Below are 24,719 nucleotides of genomic sequence, written 5' to 3'. Positions count from 1 at the left end.
GTGACACCAACAAAGCTGCAGCTGCCCCGAAGTGCAGCAACTCCACAGCCAAATAAAATACGCCTCAGAGACACTCGCACTCCTGTACGTACAAGACGCACAAAAGTGTGCACGAGGAGCATTTGTTAGCAGCGAACAAAAAAGGGGGAAACGGCGAAGTGTCCATTGAAGAATGGATGAGTAAACTGCAGCATATTCACCCAGTAGAATTTAAGCAGTGAAAAATGAACGAACTAAAACTCTACACATGACAACAGAGATGAACTTCATAGCACTGCATGGAAAACCAAAGTCATGAGAGGATGGGCAGCATGATTCCATTTGTTAAAGCATAAAAGCTGGTGAAAGTTGGCTCGTTTTACAATATGCATAGAAAAACTATAATGAAAGTCAAGGTAACAACACAAAATTCAGAACAGTGATTGCTCACAGGAGTGGGGGGAAGGGAAGGTACTAACAGGGAGGGACACAGGGGACTTCAACTGTATCATGTCCTACCTCTTCAGCGGGGTGGGGGACACTGGACTGATCTATATGGTAAAGGACTGGAAGACAGACAGAGACAGAGACGGGCATATAAAGTATCAGCATGAAGTATTCCAATGAAGAAAAATTTTAAGGAAAAAAATTATTTTTTAATTAGGGAGACTTAAGCATGTTATGGCCAAGAGTAAAGAATGAATACAGGAAGAACAAAGTTGGACTAACACTTCCCAATTTCAAAACTTACTACAAAGCTACAGGAATCAAAACAGTGTGGATATGAGGACAGGAACGTAGAACAATGGAATAAAATTGAGTCCAGAAATAAACCCAAACATGGTTTTCGACAGAGGTGCCAAGATCATTCAGTGGCTCCATGAGTTAGACCTCCAGTGGTCTAACTGATGGACAGAGCTCCCTCTTCGCATATCCCAAAGCCTGATCTCACGAATGGCACGTAAGCTCACGCTCTAATTACACAGCCTCATCTTCCCTGCCTCACTCCAAGTTTTACAGGGAGAAGTCACATCTTACCATTTGTTGTATCTTCCTCTTTGTCTAGCACAGTGCCTTACGCAGACAAGATGCTAAGTGTAGGAGTGGCATGTCTGCTTGTATACAGCACAGTGCTTGTACAGTCTTGGTCTGTGCCATCTGGAAGTTCACCAACTTAGATCAGTAACACTGAGCGATATAAGTGTGTGTAGAGGCTGTAGAGACTTCTATCAAAGAGGGATAGACTGCAAATAGATTTATTCTTAGATAGGAAAAGCAGCATTAGGTATAACAACTGGGCGTCCAAGCAAAGACAAAGTACACAAGCCCTTACAAACAGGAACTGAACTTCTTCTAGGGTGCATGCTTCATGTGTGCCTATCACCAGTATTCCACCCTGAGTGCAACCAGGACGAGGGCTTGGCACACTCCTCCCCAGTCCCTCCCCTCCCCACTCTGCCCACCGTGCCTCTGTTACTAATATGGACCACGTGGCACCCTAATCATTCATGTTTACATCTCTGTGCACTGCGCTGGTCTCAAAGGCAAGGACAATGCTTATTTGCTTTTCTATAGCCTTAGAAGTAATTCAAGAAATATTTGACAAACAAACGAACAAAAGAATGATTATTTAAAACTAGAAACTGTTCACGTACGTATTTACAAGGTTTTCCCCAAAGAGTCAAGTTTTAAATTTTAATCAAGAGGTAAAGAAGGCAATTCCGCTTTTAAAGTTATTTTCCACTGTGGAGACTTTTCTGCTTCCTGGCCCAGGTATAATTTTCTAAATTTCACAGGGGCTCAATAGATGGTAAATTCCTTCCAGGCATGATGACAGCCCGTAGTCACCTGGTGATGGTTTCAGATGTTCCTGCTCTGTATTCTACCTGCAAAGACAGCAGCCTGAGTCAGCCCAATGGGAAAAAAGTGTGTCGTATTTGGAGACGTGACTCACTCCTGTCCTCAAGGGAAAAACAATCAGATCATCATGACAGCAGTCGCCACCCAGGTCACAACTACCAAATCTAAGCAGTCAGAAAGCAACGGAGGGAATTCCCTGGTGGCGCAGTGGTTAAGAATCCGCCTGCCAATGCAGGGGACACAGGTTCGATCCCTGGTCCAGGAAGATCCCACATGCCGCAGAGCAACTAAGCCCATGTGCCACAACTACCGAGCTCGTATGCCACAAGTACTGAAGCCCGCATGCCTAGAGCCCATGCTCTGAAACAAGGGAAGCCACTGCAATGAGAAGCCCATGCACTGCAATAGAGTAGCCCCCACTCGTCGCAACTAGAGAAAGCCCGCGTGCAGCAACGAAGACCCAGCACAGCCAAAAATAAAATAAATAAATAAATTTATTAAAAAAAAAAAGAAAGAAAGCAATGGTGAAGGCACTAGAGCTTAAAGAAGAAGAAATAAAATTCTCTAAGCTATCCGGAACAGCCTTATCTTATTCTGTGCACAAAACACACACATGCCATAGTCAGCTTAAATGTGCAATAAAGTGTTTTCAATGCCTGTTCAAATTAGGAATCTAATCTCATGCTTTTAATTAAATGCACTCGATCACAGAGATAATACACGGGGGATGAGCCCCTCTGCAGGAGTAACGAATAACTACACAACAGAGTTTTGTTTGCTTTTGTTTCATTTGGTTCCAGCTCTTCATTCTACGTTAGGCAGAATCATTTATTTGAAAGGAATTTCTAGCCACTTCAAAATCATGCAATTTACTGTTCAGGTAGCAGAACACAGTAGTTGATTATGGTCGGAAAGATCTGGGCAAGCGAGCTGCCAGCCATTCGAGCCCGATCACCTTTCTGAGGCTCTGTAAGATGGGGTTGGTAACAGCATCCACCCAGAGCCCTGTTGTGAAGGTTAAATGAAGGAAAGCCTCTAGGGCATTTAGCGAGAGGCTGGCACACGTCTGCTATTATCACTGCCCCACCAGCCTCTCGGTTGTCATTTCAGCATTTAGCTGAACCTCTGAAGGGCCATAAAGATGGAGAGTTGTAACCATCAATTTTAGCATTTCTTGGAAGTTCTATTTTCAAAGGCAGGGGAGGGGAGGAGAGGGGAGGGAAAAAATACAGGAGGAAAGACAGCAAGAATGGCAAACTGAACAGAGGCATAAAGGGCCCGGAGCCAGGCTTCCGCCACACCGTAGGAACTCAGAAAACAGAAAGTTAGCTCCACTTGCAAATGCTGTCTGTGGTTAGTGACTGCCAGGCACACAGTGTAATAAGCATTTTAACTACAGACGTCAAAACACATTCGAGTCTGAGAACACGGAGAAGAACTCTGTCATAATAACTTCAACTTCAAATAGCAAAGCCCACACAGAAATTCTTTTATAAAATCATTTCTTCTTCCTTTTCTTTAGTCTCTCTCTCTCTTGCAAGGTATTTAACTTAAATTTTATGTGTACCATTTCCCAACAAACGAAAGCACATCCCACCACCACGGTGAATCTCTCAGACACGTTTGCATCTTAGGTGTCTTCTTTTTTTTTCACTTTGCCATTTCCTCCAAGAATCACCTGACATGGCTGATCTAACTGCAGAACAGCAGTCTCATTAATGTGCAATAATGACTTGGAAACCTGTTTCAGAGACTGTATTCAGCCAATTACTGTGTGAATAAGCCTCATAAAAACCCATCCAGGATACTGGAAACATACAAGGAAGCACGATTCCAAGCGGCAACTCATATGTGACTCACCCTCCCCCCCGAAGCAAAACAAACAAAACCACCACAGAAAAAAAACAAACAAAACAAAACACCACAGAAGTATTTGAAGTTAGTTCCTACTCAAGAAGAGATTAAAGCTTACATATTTGCTCCCAGTATTTTGTGTTTTCTATTAAAATACATATACATCTCTTTTATTTTCCTGTTTCCTACCACTCTCAATTTTCTTTCTTCCTCTAAAATCATTCACTCAATCCAGAATCATGGATACTAAAATGACCAGGATCAAAGACGTAACCTAGTTCCAACTGGCTAGAAATTGTTTCTATGACGTGCAGGACAGGCTCTGTTTAATTAATTTTCGACTAAGGGGGCTCTCTGTTAATAAATGGCTCTCACCATTTGAAAACAATGTTTAATAACATCAGAGATTAATTTTTACTGAAACAATTTTACTACGCGCCAGACCCTGTGCTAAGCACGTCACGTGCATCACCTCCACTAACCCTCATAAAGAAACTTTGAGGGCGGTATCGCTGTGCTCATTTGACTATGAGAGAACCGAGACCGGCGAGGTTAAGCAACCTGCCTGAAGACACACAGCTGTCAACTGACAGAACACGTGCTGCTTCAGACACGCAAGCCCAGGCCTCCCAACTTTTACTCACAGGCCCTCGTTTGCGACCTCTCTGCTTGCTCTTCTCCAGGACAGACCTTCAAATACTGGAAAACCACCCAAGGAGCACGTGGTGCTGTGCTGGGCCAGCTCTCCCGCAAGCATTGCTTGGCCGAGTGGAGAGGAATCTGTGAGCTGGCTGGTCCGGGCCCCTGGGGAAGAGGGGGCGGGGAGGCCAGGCCCCAGGTCTCCCAGCCCAGGCAGCACCAGCTCCTGCGTTCACGGCCGCCCCATCTCCCGTCTCCCTCCAGCCGCGTTCTCTAAGGCCACGACCTTACCCATGGTCCATCGCAGCTCTGAGTCACCAGAAGGGACGGCTCCCCTCCGGTCTATGGTGGGAGGCCCGTGACCAGCCCTGAATCAGAGCCACCACCCTCCCAGACCACAGAGCGCATGTCCTTCTCCAGGAGGGAGGAGCGGGGGCAGTGGGGAGCCGGCTCATGGGGTCCCCTCTGCCTGCTGCTCAGGCAGTGACCCCTCCCCACACGCCCAGTCTCAGCCAGCTTCCCATGGAGGATGTACACTCTGAACAAGTATTTTTAAATTTAAATTCAGATAGTGACTTAAAAAAAAAACCTCAGAGCTCTGAAATTAAGTTTAGAGATAATCTTTTTTTTTTGGCTGCACTGCATGGCTTGTGGGATCCTACTTCCTGGACCAAGGATCGAACCCGGGCCCTCGGCAGCATGGAGTCCTCACTGCTGGACCGCGAGGGAATTCCTAGAAATAATCATTATTGTTAAGCAATGGTCCTGCAGAGGAGAGCTGGAAAGATCCTTCTCGAGTTCTTACAGAACGGGGAGAATGTCATCAGAGCCCCCATTTTCTTCCCTCCCTCCCAGTCAGGGAGCACTGCCAACGCTGAGGGTGGCAAACCACCAAACATCACAGGCCTAAGTATTTTTATATTGTGTTTTTAGCATATTTATGAAATACCTGCTGAATTTGGTTCCAAATGCAGTAGGAACAAAAAAAGGGATTATATGTTGGCTTTGTTCTTAAATAGTCTGGAAGACAAACCACTCTCCTGGGACACGCATCAAAGACCTGTCGGCAATTACAAAGCAGCTGATCAACAAATATGAAATCACAAAGTACAAACCAACGCCGGGCGCTGATAAGGAAGAGCTCCAAAACCAAGAAGCTTTTGCAAAATTAGCCACGAGAATGAAGTTCTTCCAGAGTGGAGTGCCAGAGAAAAGTCTAGAGGGCAACATACAAGGAGAGAAAGACGGAGGCTAGTCCTACAGGAGTAGGTGAGTGCGGATGCAAACGAGCCTGTAAAGGAAGTCAGCTGGGAAGAGAGAGCCTGTGAATACACGTGGATTCTCTTCTACCTGAATTTACCAGGCGCTGTTCCATCACCCCACAGCCAAGAATTTCCAGCCATTCCCCGTGGAAGTTGATCTCCATCTCGAAGGAAGGATGAGTAAAAGGAAAGTAGCAGTCCACCCATCTGATGTCCAGCCCTGCAAAGACACCAAACACAAGCAGACATGGAGCGTTAAAGGCAGTCTTGCCTTTCCTGTGATCAAAGCTGCCCTTCGGCTAATGACACCAATTCCTACATTCTGACTAAAATAAATAGCAAACAAATTAATTTGCAACACTTTGGGGGGAGGCAATAAATCTTAAAACTTGTGAAAAACTGGGCATGTCTTTTCCAATATGAAAAACACTTTGTGTAGCTCCAGGACCCTCTAAAACCAAATCAATCACCTGCCAAATCCCTGCAACCACCGGGCAGAGGAAGAAATTAGGTCAAGATAATGGGGAAAGCAGGTAATTCTGCTAGTTTCTATAAGTGAAAATGACATCTTCTCAGAGTAAAAGAAAAAATACTTTTACTGTTCTTCAAACTTACATATCAACAGTATGACTAATTCAGGATAAACTAATCAACTTTCACTTCCATAAATAGATATATTAATTTTTATTAACTTTATAAGAGCTAATAAAAGGTTAAATGAAGTAAGATCAGCTAAATTTAAAAAGTCAAAATATTTTTTTCTACAGATGAATGATAAATATACTCACATCCAAGACAACCAAAAAAGTACATGCTAAATGCCGGGATGAATTTCTCAATATGCAATCATAAATATGTCACTTACAAACAATAATATTATCATTTAACAAAGGAAAAGACTAATGAATTGAAAACAAGTCAAGCCTGCAGAAAGCAGAGGTCACTAAGAAGAGAAGGCAGAATAGGAGGCCACGTAGCAGCCAGATGCCCCTGTGAGGACACCCAGAGCCCTCACAGCGCAGGCACTGAACAAAACCAGTAACAAAACTTGCTTCCGTTTACTGAGCACTTACTATGCCTCTACCATTCCCATTTCATAGAGAGGTGGAAAAACTATTAGGAAGGTTGTGTGTCCTGCCCATAGGCACACGGCTAGCAGGTGACCAGGCTACACCCGGGGCTGCCCGACTCCAAAACTCCTGCTCTTGACAATTAAAACATAATTCCCTGCCCATCGTGAAAGATATTTCAAGAATCAAAAGTCACAAACGAACAGAGTTATAAAACAAAGGAGCCCTTGCTATGCTCAGAATGATATAGGAGAATATAGGTTTTTCTTTCATTGTTCTGTTTCAGTTGCATTTATTTTTCTAGATACTTGCTGTCAATGGCAAGTGACAACTGATTTCTGTTTACAGTCGTAAGACAATACTTCCCCCTTTTATTATACATGTGGTATAACAGACAAATATTAAACTCCACGTACATACAGTGCACACGGTTGATAAGTGCTGACATACGTATACATCCATGAAACATCATCAATATCAGCAACATGTCCATTACCCCCCGAAGCTTCCTCATGCCCCTCTGTAATACTCCCCACCTGCCCATCAGCCCTGCCTCTCCTCCTCACCAGCCCTCCTTCCCCAGGCAACCACTGACTTCCTCCCTGTCATGACAGACGAGCTGGCACTGCCTAGAACTTTATGAAAATGCAGTCACACAGAATGTATTCTTTTTCTATCTGGGTTCTTTTACTCGGTGTGATTATTTTAAGACTCACCCACGTTGTTGTGCATGTCCACAGTTCATTCGTTGCCATTACTGAGGAAATTTCGCCAACATTTTTTCTACCCGGGAAAAAAATGTAGATGTTGGGGCAGTGTCTGCAAGTCCCCCGATATTTCTGTACAGAAGCCCCTACGTGCAGACCAGCTGCCTACTTGCCACTGAATTCTGCAAAGAAGGGACCTGGACACCTGTGTGCTCATCCATCTTTGGGACCAATAATCCCCTACCAATATTGTATGAAAAAGCTCCAGAGACAACCCCACTGGCAAACAGAAATGTGTCAAGTGTTGGGATGTATAACTGAGCGCAGAGGACGGGCAGACAAAACCATGTTATTCGTTCTTTTTGTAACTCCTGGCAGGTGAGCACAGATCACCTTCTGAGAACAATTTGGAAAAACAAATTCTTGATACATGGCTTTTTATACCTGGATCAAATTTTACCGAAAGCAAGACAAGTTTTCAGGGTTAACATGATGATTTCATATAATTCAACACCACTAAGTGCCTGGAACAAAGTTAGGTACGTTCTACACAAATTAATTTTCCTGTTATTTCTTTATTTTATTCCTTTGGGTAAAGTTTATCTCTTTATACCTCACACCTAGAAAGCTTAGGTTCCCCCCAGTCAGAGAGAAAGCAACTTGAAAACATTAGTAACGCTCAAAATAACCACAAGTAACTATTATCAGTGTTCATTAAGCCTGAACTCGACCTTTCCTGTGTGCACACCCATCCGAGCTGTCGGTGCCAGTGGTGTCAAAGCACAAGGACTGAACTGAACAGCGGTGTGACGGTCTCTGCCCTTCTCCAGGAACCTTCTTTTATCAAAGGACTTTGGTTTTACCACTTGTAAAACTATAAAACATTATAACTTTGGATAAAAACTTTTTTAATGTTGACTAAATTCTCAAGATAAAATGTCCACATGTTGGTCGCATCAAACCTCGCTCTCTTTTGGTTGAAGGCCTCCGCCACCACAGCCCTAGGTTTCCTTTTGCGCAACCATCCTACAGGTGTGTCTCTTTCAGTAGCAATGAAAGTAACGGCTCCACAGTGAAAAACGCACCCAGCAAAGAGTGACAAGGCAGGGAAGTTGGCCAAAGTCTCTCAGGACACGTGAGATGATTAACATTACGCATCTAAGAGGCAGAACTCACTGATGACAACAGCACAGAAACTAACCCAGAAAACACGGACTGGCAAAAGCTGTGTCCAGTGAGACTAGAAAGCTTCTGATCCTTTTACCTCCTCAGATCCTTTTTCAACCTGTGACCCTTCAAAGAATGCCGAATCCACAAACCATTCACTTCCTTTTTCTACTACCTTAAGGATTTCTTCAGTTAAATTCGTCTTCCTTCACATAAACAGGAAAATGGCAAAAGCTACAAAGTCCCACCTTTGAGAAGCCTATGGCTATACTTCAAACATAAATAGTCACTATTTAAAAGTAAATTATATTAGTTAATGTGTAATTTTTTATCAAAATACCATATCCTTTTACATATTCTAGCAATTTAAATTTTAGTTACTTTGACACATAACAGTAATTTTTTTCATAGCTGGTGGTAGAATCATTTATTAATTACTTTTATATTACCCCCAAATATACACTTTCTTCTTGTTTTCGCCCCATAACCTCAAAATTATAGTAAGGATTATTATAGCAGATTGAAAAAACATCTTGACATGCAGCGTGTATCAAAGATGTGATATTGGATAACCACCTAAAAACTATGTTAAGTATGGCTTATTTCACACGTCAAGTATCAGGAGTCTGTGAAAAAAATCCACTAAGAACTAGGCGTTTTGAATTATACATTAACAGAGGGACATTTCTGGTAAACACGTCCAAATCACACGGATTCATCACGCATTAGACTATTCTTACTGGTGATTAGTTTAAATTACATTAAATGTACATATATTATATACCTAATGGAAAATAATGCCAAGTTCGTTCTTTCTTTTTTCTGTTTTATGTGTGTGTTTGTCTTTTTCTTTTTGGTTTGGATGTAATAATTTACTTAAACATATTTACAAATGAAGTTCAGAGCTTTTTAAAAATTGTCTCAGAACCCTGTGAGATTACAGCAACTGTCAAAAATTATATATTAATTTTTAGGCTAGAGCCAAGTAGAAGAATAAACCAAAAACCTGGATTCAAGTCTCATCCTGCCCTTCTTGCTGTGAAACCGGGGGTAGGTTAATCAACCTCTCTGAGCCCAGCTGCCCCATCTCCACGCTGTACAGCAACAGCTGCTCTGCCCAGTGGTTGTGAGCAGAGGACCTAGCAAGCCCCAGTTTTCCCAGAGGCAGAGATGCTCTCTGGAGATGCAGGCACCTGCTCTGCTTTCTCTCCTGAAGGAGGATGCTGAGAGCCCAAAGTCTAGGATCATTCCCTCAGCTGGGACCCCAGAAATGACTGGTGAGCATTCCTTCAGAATGGTGGTGTCATAGAGAACAGACTGGTGGTTGCCAGTGGGGAGGGGGTGGCTGGGGTCAGCAGATGCAAACTATTACATGTGGGATGGATAAACAACAAGGTCCTGCTGCACAGCACCGAGAACTATGTTCAGGATCCTGTGATAAACCATAATGGAAAAGAATATAAAAAAGGAATACATAGGGCTTCCCTGGTGGTGCAGTGGTTGAGAGTCCGCCTGCCGATGCAGGGGACGTGGGTTCGTGCCCCGGTCCGGGAAGATCCCACATGCCGCGGAGCGGCTGGGCCCGTGAGCCATGGCCGCTGAGCCTGCGCGTCCGGAGCCTGTGCTCCGCAACGGGAGAGGCCACAATAGTGAGAGGCCCGCGTACCGCAAAAAAAAAAAAAAAAAAGGATAGTGGTGTGAGCCTGAGTGGAAAAGGACTGGCAAGAACTTGAATTCTCTCAGCTCTGGCAGGACACTGCCGGCCCTAGCTGCCGTAGAGAACCAGGGGCACGGGCACAGGACGGCAGCACCACGTACCAGGGAAGACCAATCAGGGCCGGACGCAGGGGGCGGGGCAAGGGCCCAGGCCTCTTCCCACCAAGCCCTGCCGCCGAGGCGGCACTGCGGCGCCTAACACTGGACAGAGACACATTAAACAGATGCCATTCCAGGTCACCCCACCCGCCTTCATCACCAATCTCGTCTAAACACACCCTGTAATTCATTTCCCTGACTTACCCACTCAGGAAGGGACCCTTTCTCTGCTTCCCATACCCTTATATTGAAAGATGGGACTGTGCTATCAGAACCACCTCCCAGAGCTGTCAGAATCTAAATTTGAAAAGGCTGGTGGCCCAGACCAGAGCACATACCAGTGACTTTATATATGCTACCAAGGCTACCCTCCACCGAAGCAGAGACTTTTCCATACCGGCTATACAAATACGCAATTAGTAACTGCTCTTGGGCATTAATTCCTCAGTGCTGGAACCCGAGGAGCAGCCGAATGTAGCAGAACTCTGATTCTCCTGCTTTCTACACCGGACACGGCAGGCGCCCAAGCAAGGAAAGCGAAGCCGGGGAGAAAAAGGATGGAGGGTGCTCTCTGGCTAAAAAGAAATCCGTAAAAAACTGGGACCATCCGAGGTGAGCACAACCTAACTAGAAATTACCCGGCCCTCACTGTCAAATGCAGCTGACAATTCCATCTCTTCTGCTCCTGCTCGATTTAAATCAGACCCACAGCCCTTTAAACTGAATACGTACCAAGCAGCGGACAGGCAATTTTTCACAGTTCTCAGTATTGCTCTGTTCTCATAGCTTTCTTAAAAAAAATTGTTTTGAACAGTAATATATTCACAGCGTTCAAAATCGAAACACTGTAAGAGTATACATTTCCCTGTATAATAGGGCATCGGTGACATCACAAGAAAAAATTGTAAGTATGTGAGGTGACTGATGTTAACTAAACTTATTGCGGTGATCGTTTTGCAATATATACATGTATCCAATCATTATGTCATACACCTCAGACTAATACAGTGTTACAGTAAAACGGTCCCCTACATCCGAACCAGTTCTGTTCCCAGAGCACGTTCGTTCATTAAGTCCAATTTATTAGTTAAGTCCAACAGAGTTACCCTAGGTACCCAACTAACACAATTGGCTGTATAGTACTGTACTGTAATAGGTTTATAATACTTTTCACACAAATAATACATAAAAAACAAACAAAAAAACATTTTTAATCTTACAGTACAGTACCTTGAAAAGTACAGTAGTACCAGCTACATCACTGCTGCTTTTACACTTGCCTCCAGACATCCTGGGCTTGGAATAAAGATACTGTACTACTGTACCCTATACAGTCCTGTGCGGTCAAGTACACAGAAGCACACCCACGTGTAGAGGATGCACGCACGTGACCATGTACGCCACAGCGCACAGGGTAAGATGTGAGCTCTGTTTCAGCCACAGTGACTCCCTCTGCTGAGACAGATGCAAAGTACTAGGGGAAAAATAAAAGGCTAGCAACTTCTCCCACTGTTGCTGACAGTGTAATTGGTCCCACTGTTATGAGTCTTCTGCTTGGCGGAAAGAGCAGTAAGGTGAAGTGTCGTTTCAGACTCCCATACGCAGGAACCCTCTTGCTTAGGGCTTGGATCTTAAAATGATATTAGCATTTCTCTACCTCGCAGTGGGGTTAGAAACGGAGTGCAGCACAATTCAGTGCTCCCTCATCCTAAATCTGGGTGTGGGGTCCGAGGCACTGGGGTAAGGGGCGACATGGACAGCAGAGGGGACAGCCTGAGGGGAACCTGGTCCAGGGGAGAGCCACAGCCAAGCGCCCTCTGTCCTCAACCTTCCTCCCCGACCCACTGGCACAGGACGGCTCCACAGACAAACCTGGCAGACAGAAGGTTCACCCTCCGCCTGCCTCCCGCATCTGATCCCAGAGACGTGGGCGGGTCCACCATGCACGGCAAGAGCAATCCTAGACCCCTAACTAGATCCGGCTCCAGCACCTGAGGCCAAGTGACCTCGAGCAACTGCCTTAACCTCTCACTGCCCCAGCTTCGTTCAAAACAAGAATAATATTCATCTCGCAGAGTTTTGGTGACAATTCAGTAAGGAAAAGTGTGTAAAGAATCTAAATACTCAATGGGTGATTTTTGAAATGAATGTCACTGAAAATCAGACCACTATCTAAACTCTCTCAGGTTTTTATAAAAATATGAAGAAAAAGAAACATTTCTCAAGTGCATGCTAAGGTCATCGACGTCTGCTGTTTATTTACTCTGATGCCATGCTAAATACCCACGTGGCCCCTTCAGCTAACCTTTACACTCACGCCAGGCTGCCATAAACACTGCACAATGAGCACCACTGTTCCCATCTCACAGATGGAGGAACTGTGACGGACACCGCTTACATATCTAATCCAAGTTTACACAGAAAATGCCAAGATCAGAATTCAAAACCAGGTGTCAGACTGCAAAGCCCAATGCTGCCCTCCACTGGAGCAGACCATGAAAACTGCACTAACTGGGCTTCCAAGCGAAGCGCCCTCCAAGGCCAAGAAGGCACCATCGGCCTCCTTGTTCTCCTAACACACAACGACAGGTAGGAGAAAAAGGAGAAAACCAAAAAGCCATGGTCTATGTTCAGAGGTAAGAGAAATACCTCCACTGGCCAGAACCAGCACAGAAGAGCAAACAGGGAGAGGGGATAAATCACAGTGTTGCTGGGCTTGGGGTCCACAATCAGGAAGAGATGCCAGGAGCTTGCCTCCCGCAGGATAACGTGCTGCTGGCTTGGCATCTGAGCGAGGCTAAAAGCTTGCAGTCAGAAGCTGGGACGGAATGGGCTCCATGCTGGTGAAAGAAGGGTGACAAAAATCGTCACCACATACAGCCTGGGGCTGTAGCTCTGAAGAGCTGTTAGCTTGGAGAGCCAAGCCCTGGGCGCTGGACCTGTCATGTCCCTAAATCAGAGCTGGTGAGTACATCTGACAGGTCCCTACAAAACCTCATTCTGGATTTAAAGTCGGAAGAGCTCAGTGTAAACCCCCACACAGGGGAGAAATAAGCAAAGCGGGGAGGGCAGGAGGGAGGAAAGCAGAGAAAGGGAGAAAAACAAAAAAAATCTTCCCCTGAACATGACCTGCAGAGCATAATTCCAACTACGTGATTGCTAAGTAAGACAGCCAACACAACCAACAACCAAAGCTGGAGTCACCCCAGAGGAGATTAACTTTATAAAACAGCCTGAGAGTCTAAAATAAGTGTATTTCAGTTACCCCGAGAGATCCATGAAAGCACAATTCACTGATTGTTCTAAAAACAAAAATCATAAGGCAATCCTTTTGTAAACCAGACCTAAACAATGCATCTTTAGGATTTTATCTATCTCCAGATCAAATTCTTCTTTGAAAAGAAAAACACCAGCCCCCAGTTTCAAAAAACTAAAAAAAAAATAAAATAATTTTTTTAAAGACAGAATATATGAAACAATGCCACACTAGACCTTGGATATCAGGTAACCAAGGACACTGATCCCTGAAAGATGAGCCCTAACACTGCCCTGGGAGAGGAAAACACAGGAGGAGCCCAGAGGTCTTCCCAGGTTGAGGAAACAGTCTGTCCTGAGAGTTCACAGGTCAGGGTGAAAGAAGAGGGCTGTAGAGAGAGAGGTCTGAAGATCTGCAGAAGATGGAATACAAATGAAAATGTCAGTGCAGGTGTGTTGAAGAAACTCCCCGAGGCCAGGAAACAGACCACACAAAAGGATTAGCAGGAATAACGCTGGGAGCTCACAAAGACCAGAAAGGGGTCAGTTCCCAAACAGCCGCACGGAAGACCTCATAGTTCATGGGTTCTCAGTTACAGTACTAAGAAGGGTCTTAAATTGGTTGTGGGAAAAAGCTAATCCCGGACTAAAACCCTACACTGGCCCTGCCTAACAAGGCTTAAAACGAAATGAGAAGGATCAAAGTGTTTCTGAGTAATCCCAGAACGAAGCTCAGAGAGAGTATTAGGAATACAGAAATATACAACGCGTTACGAGGTACAGCCAACAATATCGGGCATCCTATAGAAAGTGATCAGGCATGCAAAGAAGAAGAAGAAAAAAACATAAAGTAGAGGAAAAGAAATAGCAATTCACCAAGAAATGACACAGATGACAGAACTAGTTGAAAAAGGCACTGAAATATGCATGATAATGATATTTAGTACACTCCCAAAGCTGCAGGGAAGACCGGACATGTTAGGTAGAGATAAAGAAGATCATGAAAAGACACTAACTGAAACTAGAAAATGGGGTGAAAAGAACACTGGATGGAATTCACAGCAGATTAGACATGGCAGGAAAAAAGAAGGATTGATGAATTTAAAGATACAGCAATGAAAACTATCTAAAATGAAACCCAGAAGGAAAAAAGAATACTGAGAGAAAAGGGAACAGAGCACCGGTGAACTGTGGAAAAATTTCAAGTAAATATACATGTAATTGGAGTCCCCAAGGGGAGCGAGTAACAGAGAAAATATCTGAAGAAATAATTTACTGAAATTTCTCAAATGTGATGAAGTATATATATGTATCAAGAATTTGGGCTTTCTATGAACCTAAGCAGAGAAGGAACTCTCCCTCGTCCACAGACCTTAATGTCTCCCGGTTGCCTGTGTATCAACCTCCTACAGGTAGAAAGAGTATGAAACAGGCACAGTCCTGGCACATTCGTTGTCTTGATTAAAGTATCTTGAAAAATTTAAGTACTTTTTTCACTGTACCTCGAAGCCCAATCATTTCATTTCATTTAACATAAAACCCCACACAATTTCAACTTCTTACTTCTCTAGGGTATGGAACCTGTTTCTTAGCCCTACCCAGTCACCAGAGAATCAGCAACTTTCTTAGGCTCCTTAAAAGCATTCCAGCGAATTCAATCGTGGCTATCTCACGCTTTCTCCCAAACAGTTTCCTTGTACCAAGTCGTTAGGCCAGAAAGGTTAACGCTAGTAAGTATTTTCTCCACTCAGCAGACTCCTAAGGAAAGGTGGGTCTTAAGTCTCTCTCCACCTGAGTCCTAAAGTGATGATGTCCTCTTTCCACTGAGTATCTGTACTCAGCACAAGGCAAGGCTCTCTGTAGCCCCATTTCAGAGCATGTGATCCAAGGTTCCGACAGGCGGGCCTTGCCAGCCAGTTTTCATCTGAAAGTGCAGCCGGCCTGGACGACACCCGAGCCCCAAGGAGCAGAGACAGCTCCACATGGCCTGAGGCAGCCGCTGCTCTGCGACTTCACCTCCAGATGTAAGACGACCCTCTGCAAATCAGACAGCACCAGACAGCCCAAAAGGGCACACTTCAAAATTATTAAAGTGACATGCTTCAACACTCTGTAAATTTGACTCAGTCAGGAACAAAGTAGGACTAACAGCCATAAACCGAGTTATCATTCTCAATCACTTTCACTTCATTTATATTAACAGGGATTCGTGGACAGAGAAAAATATGAAAAGGTACGGAAGACACAGTATCCTCACTGCCGACTGACCTCACTCCCGACCAGGACAGCATTCATAATACAGAGCCCTGCAACGCAAGGGCCGCATACAGACCCTTTGGAGGTTGGGTTGACAACCAAGTTATTTGGGGAGAATCGGCACCTATGGAAGGAAGAGGGTGGCAGCTGCAGCGGGGGGAGTCAACCAACTGCAATCAGGCCCAGCAAAGCCTTAACCTCGCCAGAGGGACGGGGCGGGGTGTGGGGGGAGCGGGGATGAGGGAGCTGGAGCCAGGTGGGCAGGGGCTGGGGGCTGGGGGCAAACTGTGGGGCCTTTATATTCCTCCCACAAGCAGTCTTTGGCTGTGGGCAGCTCTGGGAAGGGCACTGTCCTTGGGCAAGGGGGCTTGCCCGCAGCTGCGGCGGCCCCGGAGGGAGCTGACGGCTGAGGCCACCTGCACTTCCACCGGCAGGGTCCTGAGACAGGAGCTGCGAGTGCATCTCAGTGACAACCGTTAGCCTGTTTTGCTCTTAAATGGAAGAGACACGACTTGCCACAGCAACATATCTAGCCGGCAGCAGAGGAACACAGTCCACTTCTCTTTCAGACGCGTTCACCCAAACCGTGCTATGAGGCCGGCGCCTCCTAAAGGGAAACTCCAGGGCTCAGCAAGGGATCGTGCCAGAGACGGCCGTAAACCGTGAAGGGCAGCAAGTGAAACCACAGTGTGAGGACTCCTAAACCCCACCTTAGCTGCTCTGAAAGAAGTGATCTGCTAAACACGGTACAAGACAGAGGGGAAACCATTTAGAAGTGTTTAAAATGTCAGTGTATTCCACAAGCATATAAACTGTCTAAAGGGCATTTTCTTTCTTTCCAATTCTAAACCGATAACCTCTCTCATAACAGCCTTAGGATGCTGGTGCAATTGAAATGTTCGCAGAAAATAATCAACTGCTTTGGAGAGGGAGAAAACGCCCTGACACCCAAGCAGCTGTAACAGCAAGAGACTGCCGCAAGGAAACAGTGCTCTCATTTTTAATTTTGCTTTTCAAGAACAAAGGAATACAACACTCACAGTTTAAAAGAGGAGAGAGCTCAGACCATAAAAACAAGTATAAAAAGAGCTGCTGAATAGTTCTGAGGCCTGCGGAGGCAGTTCCTATCATTAGCTAATTAAAGAAGGACTGAATGTGAAGTTTCTAAGTGATCTTGGTATCTGAAATATAACAGAGTATAGCCCGACCAGCTACGGGGGTCAGAGGGCGGGAGAGTCGGAAGGCAACACCCGGGGGAGGCCCCCTCTTTTTAACATCACGGCTTCCGTAAGCCTCACAGTCTAGGAATATTATTGAAATGATCTGTATCTCTCCTTTCAAAAGAGCTAAGGTCTAACATGGGCTCGGAAGTCAAAACGACAGGGGGCTCAAACCAGGCCTCAAATACTCCCGAGCTGCAATGTGGTCACGTGGTACTTCGTTGCTCTGGGTCTGGGTTCCCTCCTCTAATAAAAAAAAATGGAGATTATAATAACACCTACATCACAGATGCAGGTCAGAACAAAAAAATCCCTGTAAAAGTGCTTAATGCAGCATTTGACACTATTAATTACTCTCTCGCTGTCATCGTCACTACTATGGCTATTACTACGCTAAAGGACATCCAGATTGCTGGGACGCAGACAGGTTTACCGAGACATTTTTCAGCATCTAGCACCCCGACCCCAGATAAAACATTTAAATGACCCTCCGAAATGCCTGAAGTAAGAGCACGGCACTCCCCTTCGGAGTGAGGGAGAACAGCCAGGTCCGAGGGCACTGTGAACACCTACCCATTGTGAGCGCTGTGAGAGCACACAGCACGCTTCCCGTGACACCACCCCCTCATCCGTCAAGTTCCTAACGTGGGCCTGGCTGGGGCACCTCCCCTCCCCGCCCTGCATCTCCCCTGAGAAGCATCCCAGCAGGTGATACAAAAACGCAATCACCCCTTCAGCAGCGGCTGAGGTATAGCAATACTCCGACATTAATCAGCCTGTTCGCTCCCTCCCCGTGGATGACACAGATCTCGATCCGCTGTCATTCTGATGCAAGGCTGTGATCATTTTTCTCTCTCTGGCTAATTGCATTTTCACACCCTCCTCTGCTCCTCAAACGGAATGAACCGGGAAATCCATAAGTTCTACCTCACTAAGGACCTAAACCATTAAGCCACAACTGAGAGCAAGAAGTCTAGACACAGTAGGCTTAATGATTTCAGGAAGATGGTAACTGTTGAATATTTAAGCCCCCAAAGACAAAGGCATTTAGTACCTACCATCTCCAAAAAGATGTGTCATAAGCCTGGTAAGTGTTTGCTTAAGGTCAAACTCTACAAGCTTCGTGGCCTCCAGGGTATGTGTCTCCTGTTTATGGGCAGAGCGAGAACTCTGTTCGAAAAGCTGCAGGTTTTCTCCATCCTTTACGCCAGCAAATAACTGTGAACCAAGAGGAATAATATAAATAAATAAAAAGAGCATCGTGACCAGAGTCTGTATCAAAAGACATAATGTGGAAACAAAACCCAGGAAGTCTTAAGAGTCAATGAACGTACTGATGTTAACATTCATTTGGTATCAACTTTGAACAAAGCACTAGGCTACATGTAATGGAGAGTCTTTAGGAAATTAAAAGACACCATTCTGATCTTTGCTCATCTCTCCATTTTCCTTTTGCACTAACTTCTTTGCAGTCATTTCCTCACAAGACACATTATTCTCCATGCTAGTGCAAATACCAGTGAATCGGGTTTTCACTGTCCTTAAAGTGTGACCTGAGACTAGGTAAGAAAGCACAGTCTAGGAACGAAGTCCTATGAAGCCCTCCTAAACTGGAAGTGTGCTGGACTTTGCTACCCTGTAATTCCAAAGGTCAGGACAAGGCCTGAAATGTGTTTCTGCCATTTGCTATCCAGTAAACTCCAAAAAGTGATATGGGAGCCAAGCTTCAGGTAATGGTTTGAAAGATGAGAATAATAAATTAAGAGACTTCATGATAATTAAATAAAAGAATGCATGAAGGGCATGGAGTGCCTGGCACATTGCAATAGCTAATACACTGTCCTCTCTGTCATCACAATCACCGTTACTAATCACAGCTGTCATCAGTCTGAAGCTGCTTAAGCACAAAAATAAAAGTGTTCCGTCTTTAACAACAAAGCAGGTCTTTACCTGCTGGGTGAGTGACTCAACGTGGAGAACTGACCAAATCAATCTATCATTCTTTCCACCCAAAGTCCCATGAAATCAAAAATTATTTTAATCAAAGAATGAAACAATTGCTGTTTCAAAGTAATAACGGGCTGGATAATTAGAACCAAATCTCCTGATAAAGCTACTAAAAACTACAAAAATTCTTAAAAGCATCAAAGAAGTAACACAATTGAGAGGATTTACTACACAAAACTCTGTGAGGAAGCACAAAGCCAGAAAAAAAGCCCGACACAAAGCCAGAGAGAAATACTGAGACTCTCTGCCTTTCCCAACTTCAACTGAACGCTGAACATTGCTTGTGACAGCTTATCAATAAAAGGGAGGCCAGATTGGAAGCCCACGGTGTCTGACCAAGTTGGGATGCTAGATAAGTGCTCTGAAGGATGTATCCTCATGGTAAGAATGAATACAAAAGTGACTACTTCTTATAAAGACTTCCAGCCAGGTGTCACCTTACCTGGGTAACAGAGAGAACTTCAGGCTGTGGAAATGGACTAAGGCAACCCCAGAATGCTGGTTCCTCTAAGTGCTCAGCAGAATCAAACACAAATCTTTCCACAAAAGATTCTACTTCCCAAGGTCTCAAATCATTCCTATGAGAGCTAAAGACAATGCAGCTGCCAGAGTCTACGTCTTTCAATATTTCCTCTAAAAATAACTTGGAACAACAACAACAGAACATCAAACTACTAAACACCGTGCCCTCAGAAGGAAACAGAACAGTGACCCAACTTCAAATAATTGTATGTAAAGAAGAAGGAAGGAAGAAAGGAAGGAAGCAAAGCTAACTGCCATAGAGAAAGAGTGCTATTGTACTCCCAGCCTGCTTTTTTCGTTTGGGGTAATTAAGGACAAGCTGAGAAAAACTGAGGGTAAGAGAGAAGAAGGGAACCAGTGAGGAACTAGGTTGATCTAAAATCACCACCAGAAGGAATAAGTGTGAACATCCTAAGAGTATCCTAGCAGATCTGATGAGGGACTACAGAAAAGGGACTTAAATGTATGCCCAATTTGAAGCTACAGTTTTCAAAAGGCATGGTTGCAATGGAAGAGAAAGGGGCAAAAGAAAGTAAGATATTTTTTGGCCATTGGGTAGGGAGGAGTAAAAGAAGCAAAAGAGAAAATTTAGGGTTGTACAAAATAAAACAAACCTAAAAAATTAGAGGATTTACAAAACTATTCCCCATCTTCCACTAAACAAACAAAAAGATTCCATTAAAGACTCTGCACTTTGCTACACTAACAGAAGAGGGCACCAGAGAACTACAAAATCTAAACAACCAACAGCCCACAAAAAGGAACAAAAAAAAAATTCAACAGAACTATAGAAAATTATCACAAAGAATTAAAAAATTCACTCAAAACAGCTCAAATGATGAAAATCTAATCTTCTTCCCCCAAAAAAGAAAATCAAGAAGCAGAAGAAAAGTGTAAGATGATACTTGCAAACTAAATTAAATCTGCTCAAACAAGCATTTGGGAATATTGCTTGGGCCAGAAATGTAAATGTTAAGAACAAAAATGAATGAAAAACAGAAAACTGTGAACTGAGGAAAGAAAGAGAAGGAAAAAAATCGTCTCAGAACTTAAGTTTAAGTTACAAGATATGCAAGGAATAATGGACTCAAAGATTTAGCAAGAAGAATTGAAGAAAAGCAGGAAAACTACTAAGAAAAGGACAATGAGATAAAGAAAGAAGAATCAGAGAGAAAATGGTGGAAATGGAAGACAGGCAAAGAAGAAATAACATTTATATAACTGGAGTCAGTGAAAGAGGAAAAACAAAACAGCGGAGGAGAAATAATGGGCACCATGTAAAATGGATACCTGAAGAACCGAATATAAGACATATCCTAGTAGAACTATTAGACTTCAAAGATGAAAAGAAAAAATACTCAAGACCTCCAAGCAGAAAGATCAAACAACTTAGAAAGGCAAACCCACTGGACTAGCATCAGACTCTTCAAAAACAACATACAAAAAAGGCAACAATGACCTCACATTTTCAAACTCAGAAAAAAAAAAAAATGGACCAAGAATTTTATACCCAGCAACGCTGGCCTTTCAGTACCAAGTCTATAGAAAAAGCTTTAAACATACAAGAGCACAGGGAATTTCACATGAATGAGCCCTTTTGAAGGATCCACCAAAGCATGGGCTTTACTCAAGCAACAGATAACTGGGAAAATTTCAAACCCCCCCCAAAAAAAACTGATGGATAACACATTAATACATGAAATTGCAGATCTGAGACTAAAACAAAGCCAGATATTAAGTTGGAAGATTAAAATATAATTCTTATATATCATGACAAAGTAGAAATAATATAACCAAAAAATGGAAAAAAGAGAGAGTGAAAGTGGAATAAACTCATTGGTTTAAGGGCCAAAAATTCCATAGAAAAATGAGAGAAATACATGAACAGACAATTCACCAAATATATATATATATATATATATATATATATATATGAAAATGACCCTTAAACCTATGAAAATGTATTCAAACAGAGAAATGCATATTAAAACAACACTGACATTATTTTTAAACTGTTGTACTGGTAGAAATTAAAAAGCACGACAACATTCTTTCGGTGAGGCTTGGGAAAAGATGTACTCTCATATACACTGTTGACGGAAGTGAAAATGGGTAGAACCCTTTTGGAGGTAAATTTGTCAATATCCAACAAAACTACATTTGCAATTCACCTCCTGACCTAGTTCTCCTACTTCTGGCTATTCACCCTGAATACACCTCCAGAATTAATATATACGTAAGAAGGTTTTCACTGTAGCATTGTTTATAATTGCGAAGTACTGGAAACAAAGAAATGTCCAGACGAAAGAGAGATGTTAAATAAACTATGGTCTACCCATACAATGGAGTACTTAAGAGACCTAATAAAAAATGAGGATGACGTCTCCGAAGTGATATGTAATGATTCTAAGCTACGTGAAAAAAGCAAAGTGCAAAGATCATATATTATATGCTGCTTTTTCGAAACTTATTGTGGTACTTTTCATGTAAGAAAGAAGGGAAAATAATAAAATATACATGAACCTGCTCACTCGTATAAAACAAAAATAAACAAACTTCATAGAAATGATGAATCAGAAATGAAAGAGATTCACTGCCTACCAGAAAGTGGGTGGTAGCAGACTGCAGAATGAAAAGAATTGGGGAATAGGATGGAGTAAAAAGAGGAGGTGGTGGGAAGGGGGCAAAGAGAGGAGGGACACTCTTCTAAGTAGACTTTTTGTATAGTTCTGACTTGCGGAATCACATTAAAATTTTATGTACTCAAAAACTTTAAAAAATAATTAAAATCCACCCAGATGTGGTGAAAACTCAAAATGGAATGGGATCAGCAACAACAGAGCCAATTCTACTCTAAACAATGAGATAGCCGCATGGAAGAGAGTGGAGAAGAAAAGAATTAAGAAAGCAAATTTGAAAAACAGCATTTTAACTGGATATTCTGAGGTTAAAGACAAAATAATCACAGCAAGTACTGTACACTGGATAGTAAACTTTGTTCTGCAGAGGTATGTGTTCACTTTTCTGAAACTACCTTATGTTCATTCAAGAACTGATCAAGTAAGTAAATATATTGTGGGTAAAGGGAACCAGGTTTCTCACAGTCACTGTCAAAGAAAATGGGGAGGGGCTAGAATAAGCCACGTGGTAGTGACTTGGAATTGGAGGCACCCATATGAATTCATGTTTCTAAATACATATACAGATATAGAAACAGAAGTAGGTGTGCATATATTGCCCACTCCTGTCCTTTGAGGGGGACCTAGAAGTGGTGACATCCCAATAGCAATAGCTGTACTCAGGTCTGGGCTTCTAAATACCATTTTTTATTTAAAAAAAAAAAAAAAAGCAGGGCTCCTTAGAGAAATGAATGACTTTCAGGGCTGGGCCAGAGAAAATATAAGATGAACGTGGGACATCATTTGGGGCCAAAAAATGATGAGAACATGTCAAAGGACACTGAAGACTCCTTGAAGAGGCTCCCAATGGCCAAATCTGGGTCAATTTGAGCAACAAAACAAATAATTTTAGTAATGGACCCTAACCCACAAAATAAAGAAATATCCACATGAAACCACGCTAATATAAATGATTACCTTCTCCCATATACATTTATTCAATTAAAGATCGTCGTTAAAGTAAAATTCTAAAAAATAATTTTAAAAGGAATGATGGATAAAGAAAACAACCATCTGACAAACACCAGAGTAGTGATCATTTCAGACAATAATTAGCAATGGATGATAAAGATACTGGGGCAAAATATGATGAGAAAGATGACATCATCTCAAAGTATCTTCCCCCAGGTAGTAGAGCTTAGGACAATGCTAAGTAAAAGAAGTCAGTCATTTGAAGACTACTTTTTAAAAACGAATATCTACAGTATTTACAATACACAGGTATAACCAAAAAATACCCATAACGTATACTGAAGACTAAAGTTTGGAAAACTCTGAAAGAAGGAAAAGCAGTCATTCATAACACCCTCAACACAAAACAGCACAGGAGAATAAAACCATGTACACAAGTCAGCTCTTATTTCTAGAGGAAATGTAACATTGGAGCTAGAAGGGACTTGAAGAGAGCAGCCCAGCCAACCCCAAATAAGGAAATGAACTGCAGAGAGGCGAAGACCCAGAGAAGCTAAGATCACTTAGCCAATTAGTCCCCACGCTGGGAACGAATCACTCATCGCAGCCTCGGTTCCAGGGCCCTTAAAGCGGCTGCCTCCCACTTAGCTTTCTGTTTGAGAGACATCCGCTGGTGATAAAATTAAGTTAGATTTCCATTAACCGCACACATTAGGCTGTGTCATTTGCTTCTCCACTAGGATTTCTTCTACTTCTCTGACATTTTCTTACGTGTCCTTGCAGAAACCTCAACGACCCAGAAGACGAATTCCACCCCCACTGGAACAGCTTGCAGAAGCCAGGGCAGGTAGTTCACAAATGAGAAAAGAACAGGTGCGGGAAATTAATTCTAATCAGGCTTCAGAATAAAAATAGATTGCAAAAGCCAATTCAATTTAAAATTCAGAAAGCCAAAAGGATTTTTCAAAATGGCCCAGATTTTAACCACACATTTAAAAGCAAATAAAAAGTCAAATGGTCAGAAGAATAACACATCCATGCAAAATCCTATGAGCAGGCAAGTATAAATGGGGCTTGGATGAGAGCACAACTTCCAGCAGTTATTTAGGGCTGGTCTGTGGTTCCCAAAGCAGCCATTTTTCTATTCAGCCATTTAGAATTGTCCATTGATCACTGGTTTAATCCATATCGTCCACCTTGCATATTAATGCTAAACAACCCCTCCCCCTCCCTCGCCGCCTCTCTCCGAGTTTCCGTGCAGATGCAACAACCCTGTAACTGACTTCGCCGCAGCTGCTGCCTGGACTACTATTGGCTAACAGTAGCTATTGCTGCCTTCCTGAGAGCTTCCCTTACTTACTCTAGGGCTTCACTTCATCCTCACCATCCTTATTCTCTCCCCATTTCTCAGGTAGGGAACTTGAGGCTTACAGAAGTTAAGTAACTGACCATTGCTGCTCAGCAAGTGATGAAGCCTGAATTCAAACCAAACTCTGATTTGTGACCCCATCCTCCA

At 43.2% G+C, this 24,719-nt stretch overlaps 1 protein-coding gene across 13 annotated transcripts in view; it reads right to left on the bottom strand.

The window, feature by feature from the left end:
* The window catches only part of FARS2 (phenylalanyl-tRNA synthetase 2, mitochondrial), a 458,205-nt gene that overhangs the window by 336,900 nt on the left and 96,586 nt on the right, over positions 1 to 24,719 (bottom strand). For 11 of the 13 annotated variants that reach the window (XR_012334309.1, XM_073810290.1, XM_073810284.1 and 8 more), the window contains 2 exons: positions 18,143 to 18,302; positions 5,683 to 5,814 (listed from right to left, as the gene is read on the bottom strand). Coding sequence is in view for 12 of the 13 variants with exons in the window: in XM_073810290.1 (XP_073666391.1) it covers positions 5,683 to 5,814; positions 18,143 to 18,302 (292 nt within the window). In the remaining variant the exon portion in view is untranslated. The remainder of the gene's footprint in view (positions 1 to 5,682; positions 5,815 to 18,142; positions 18,303 to 24,719) is intronic. The other 2 variants (XM_073810283.1, XM_033863789.2) reach the window with 1 other exon arrangement.

The sequence above is a fragment of the Tursiops truncatus genome, chromosome 10 (genome assembly GCF_011762595.2).
Source record: "Tursiops truncatus isolate mTurTru1 chromosome 10, mTurTru1.mat.Y, whole genome shotgun sequence".
NCBI lineage: Eukaryota > Metazoa > Chordata > Mammalia > Artiodactyla > Delphinidae > Tursiops > Tursiops truncatus.
The sequence above is the reverse complement of the archived record's forward strand: the minus strand, read 5'-3'. Positions and strand labels throughout refer to the sequence as shown.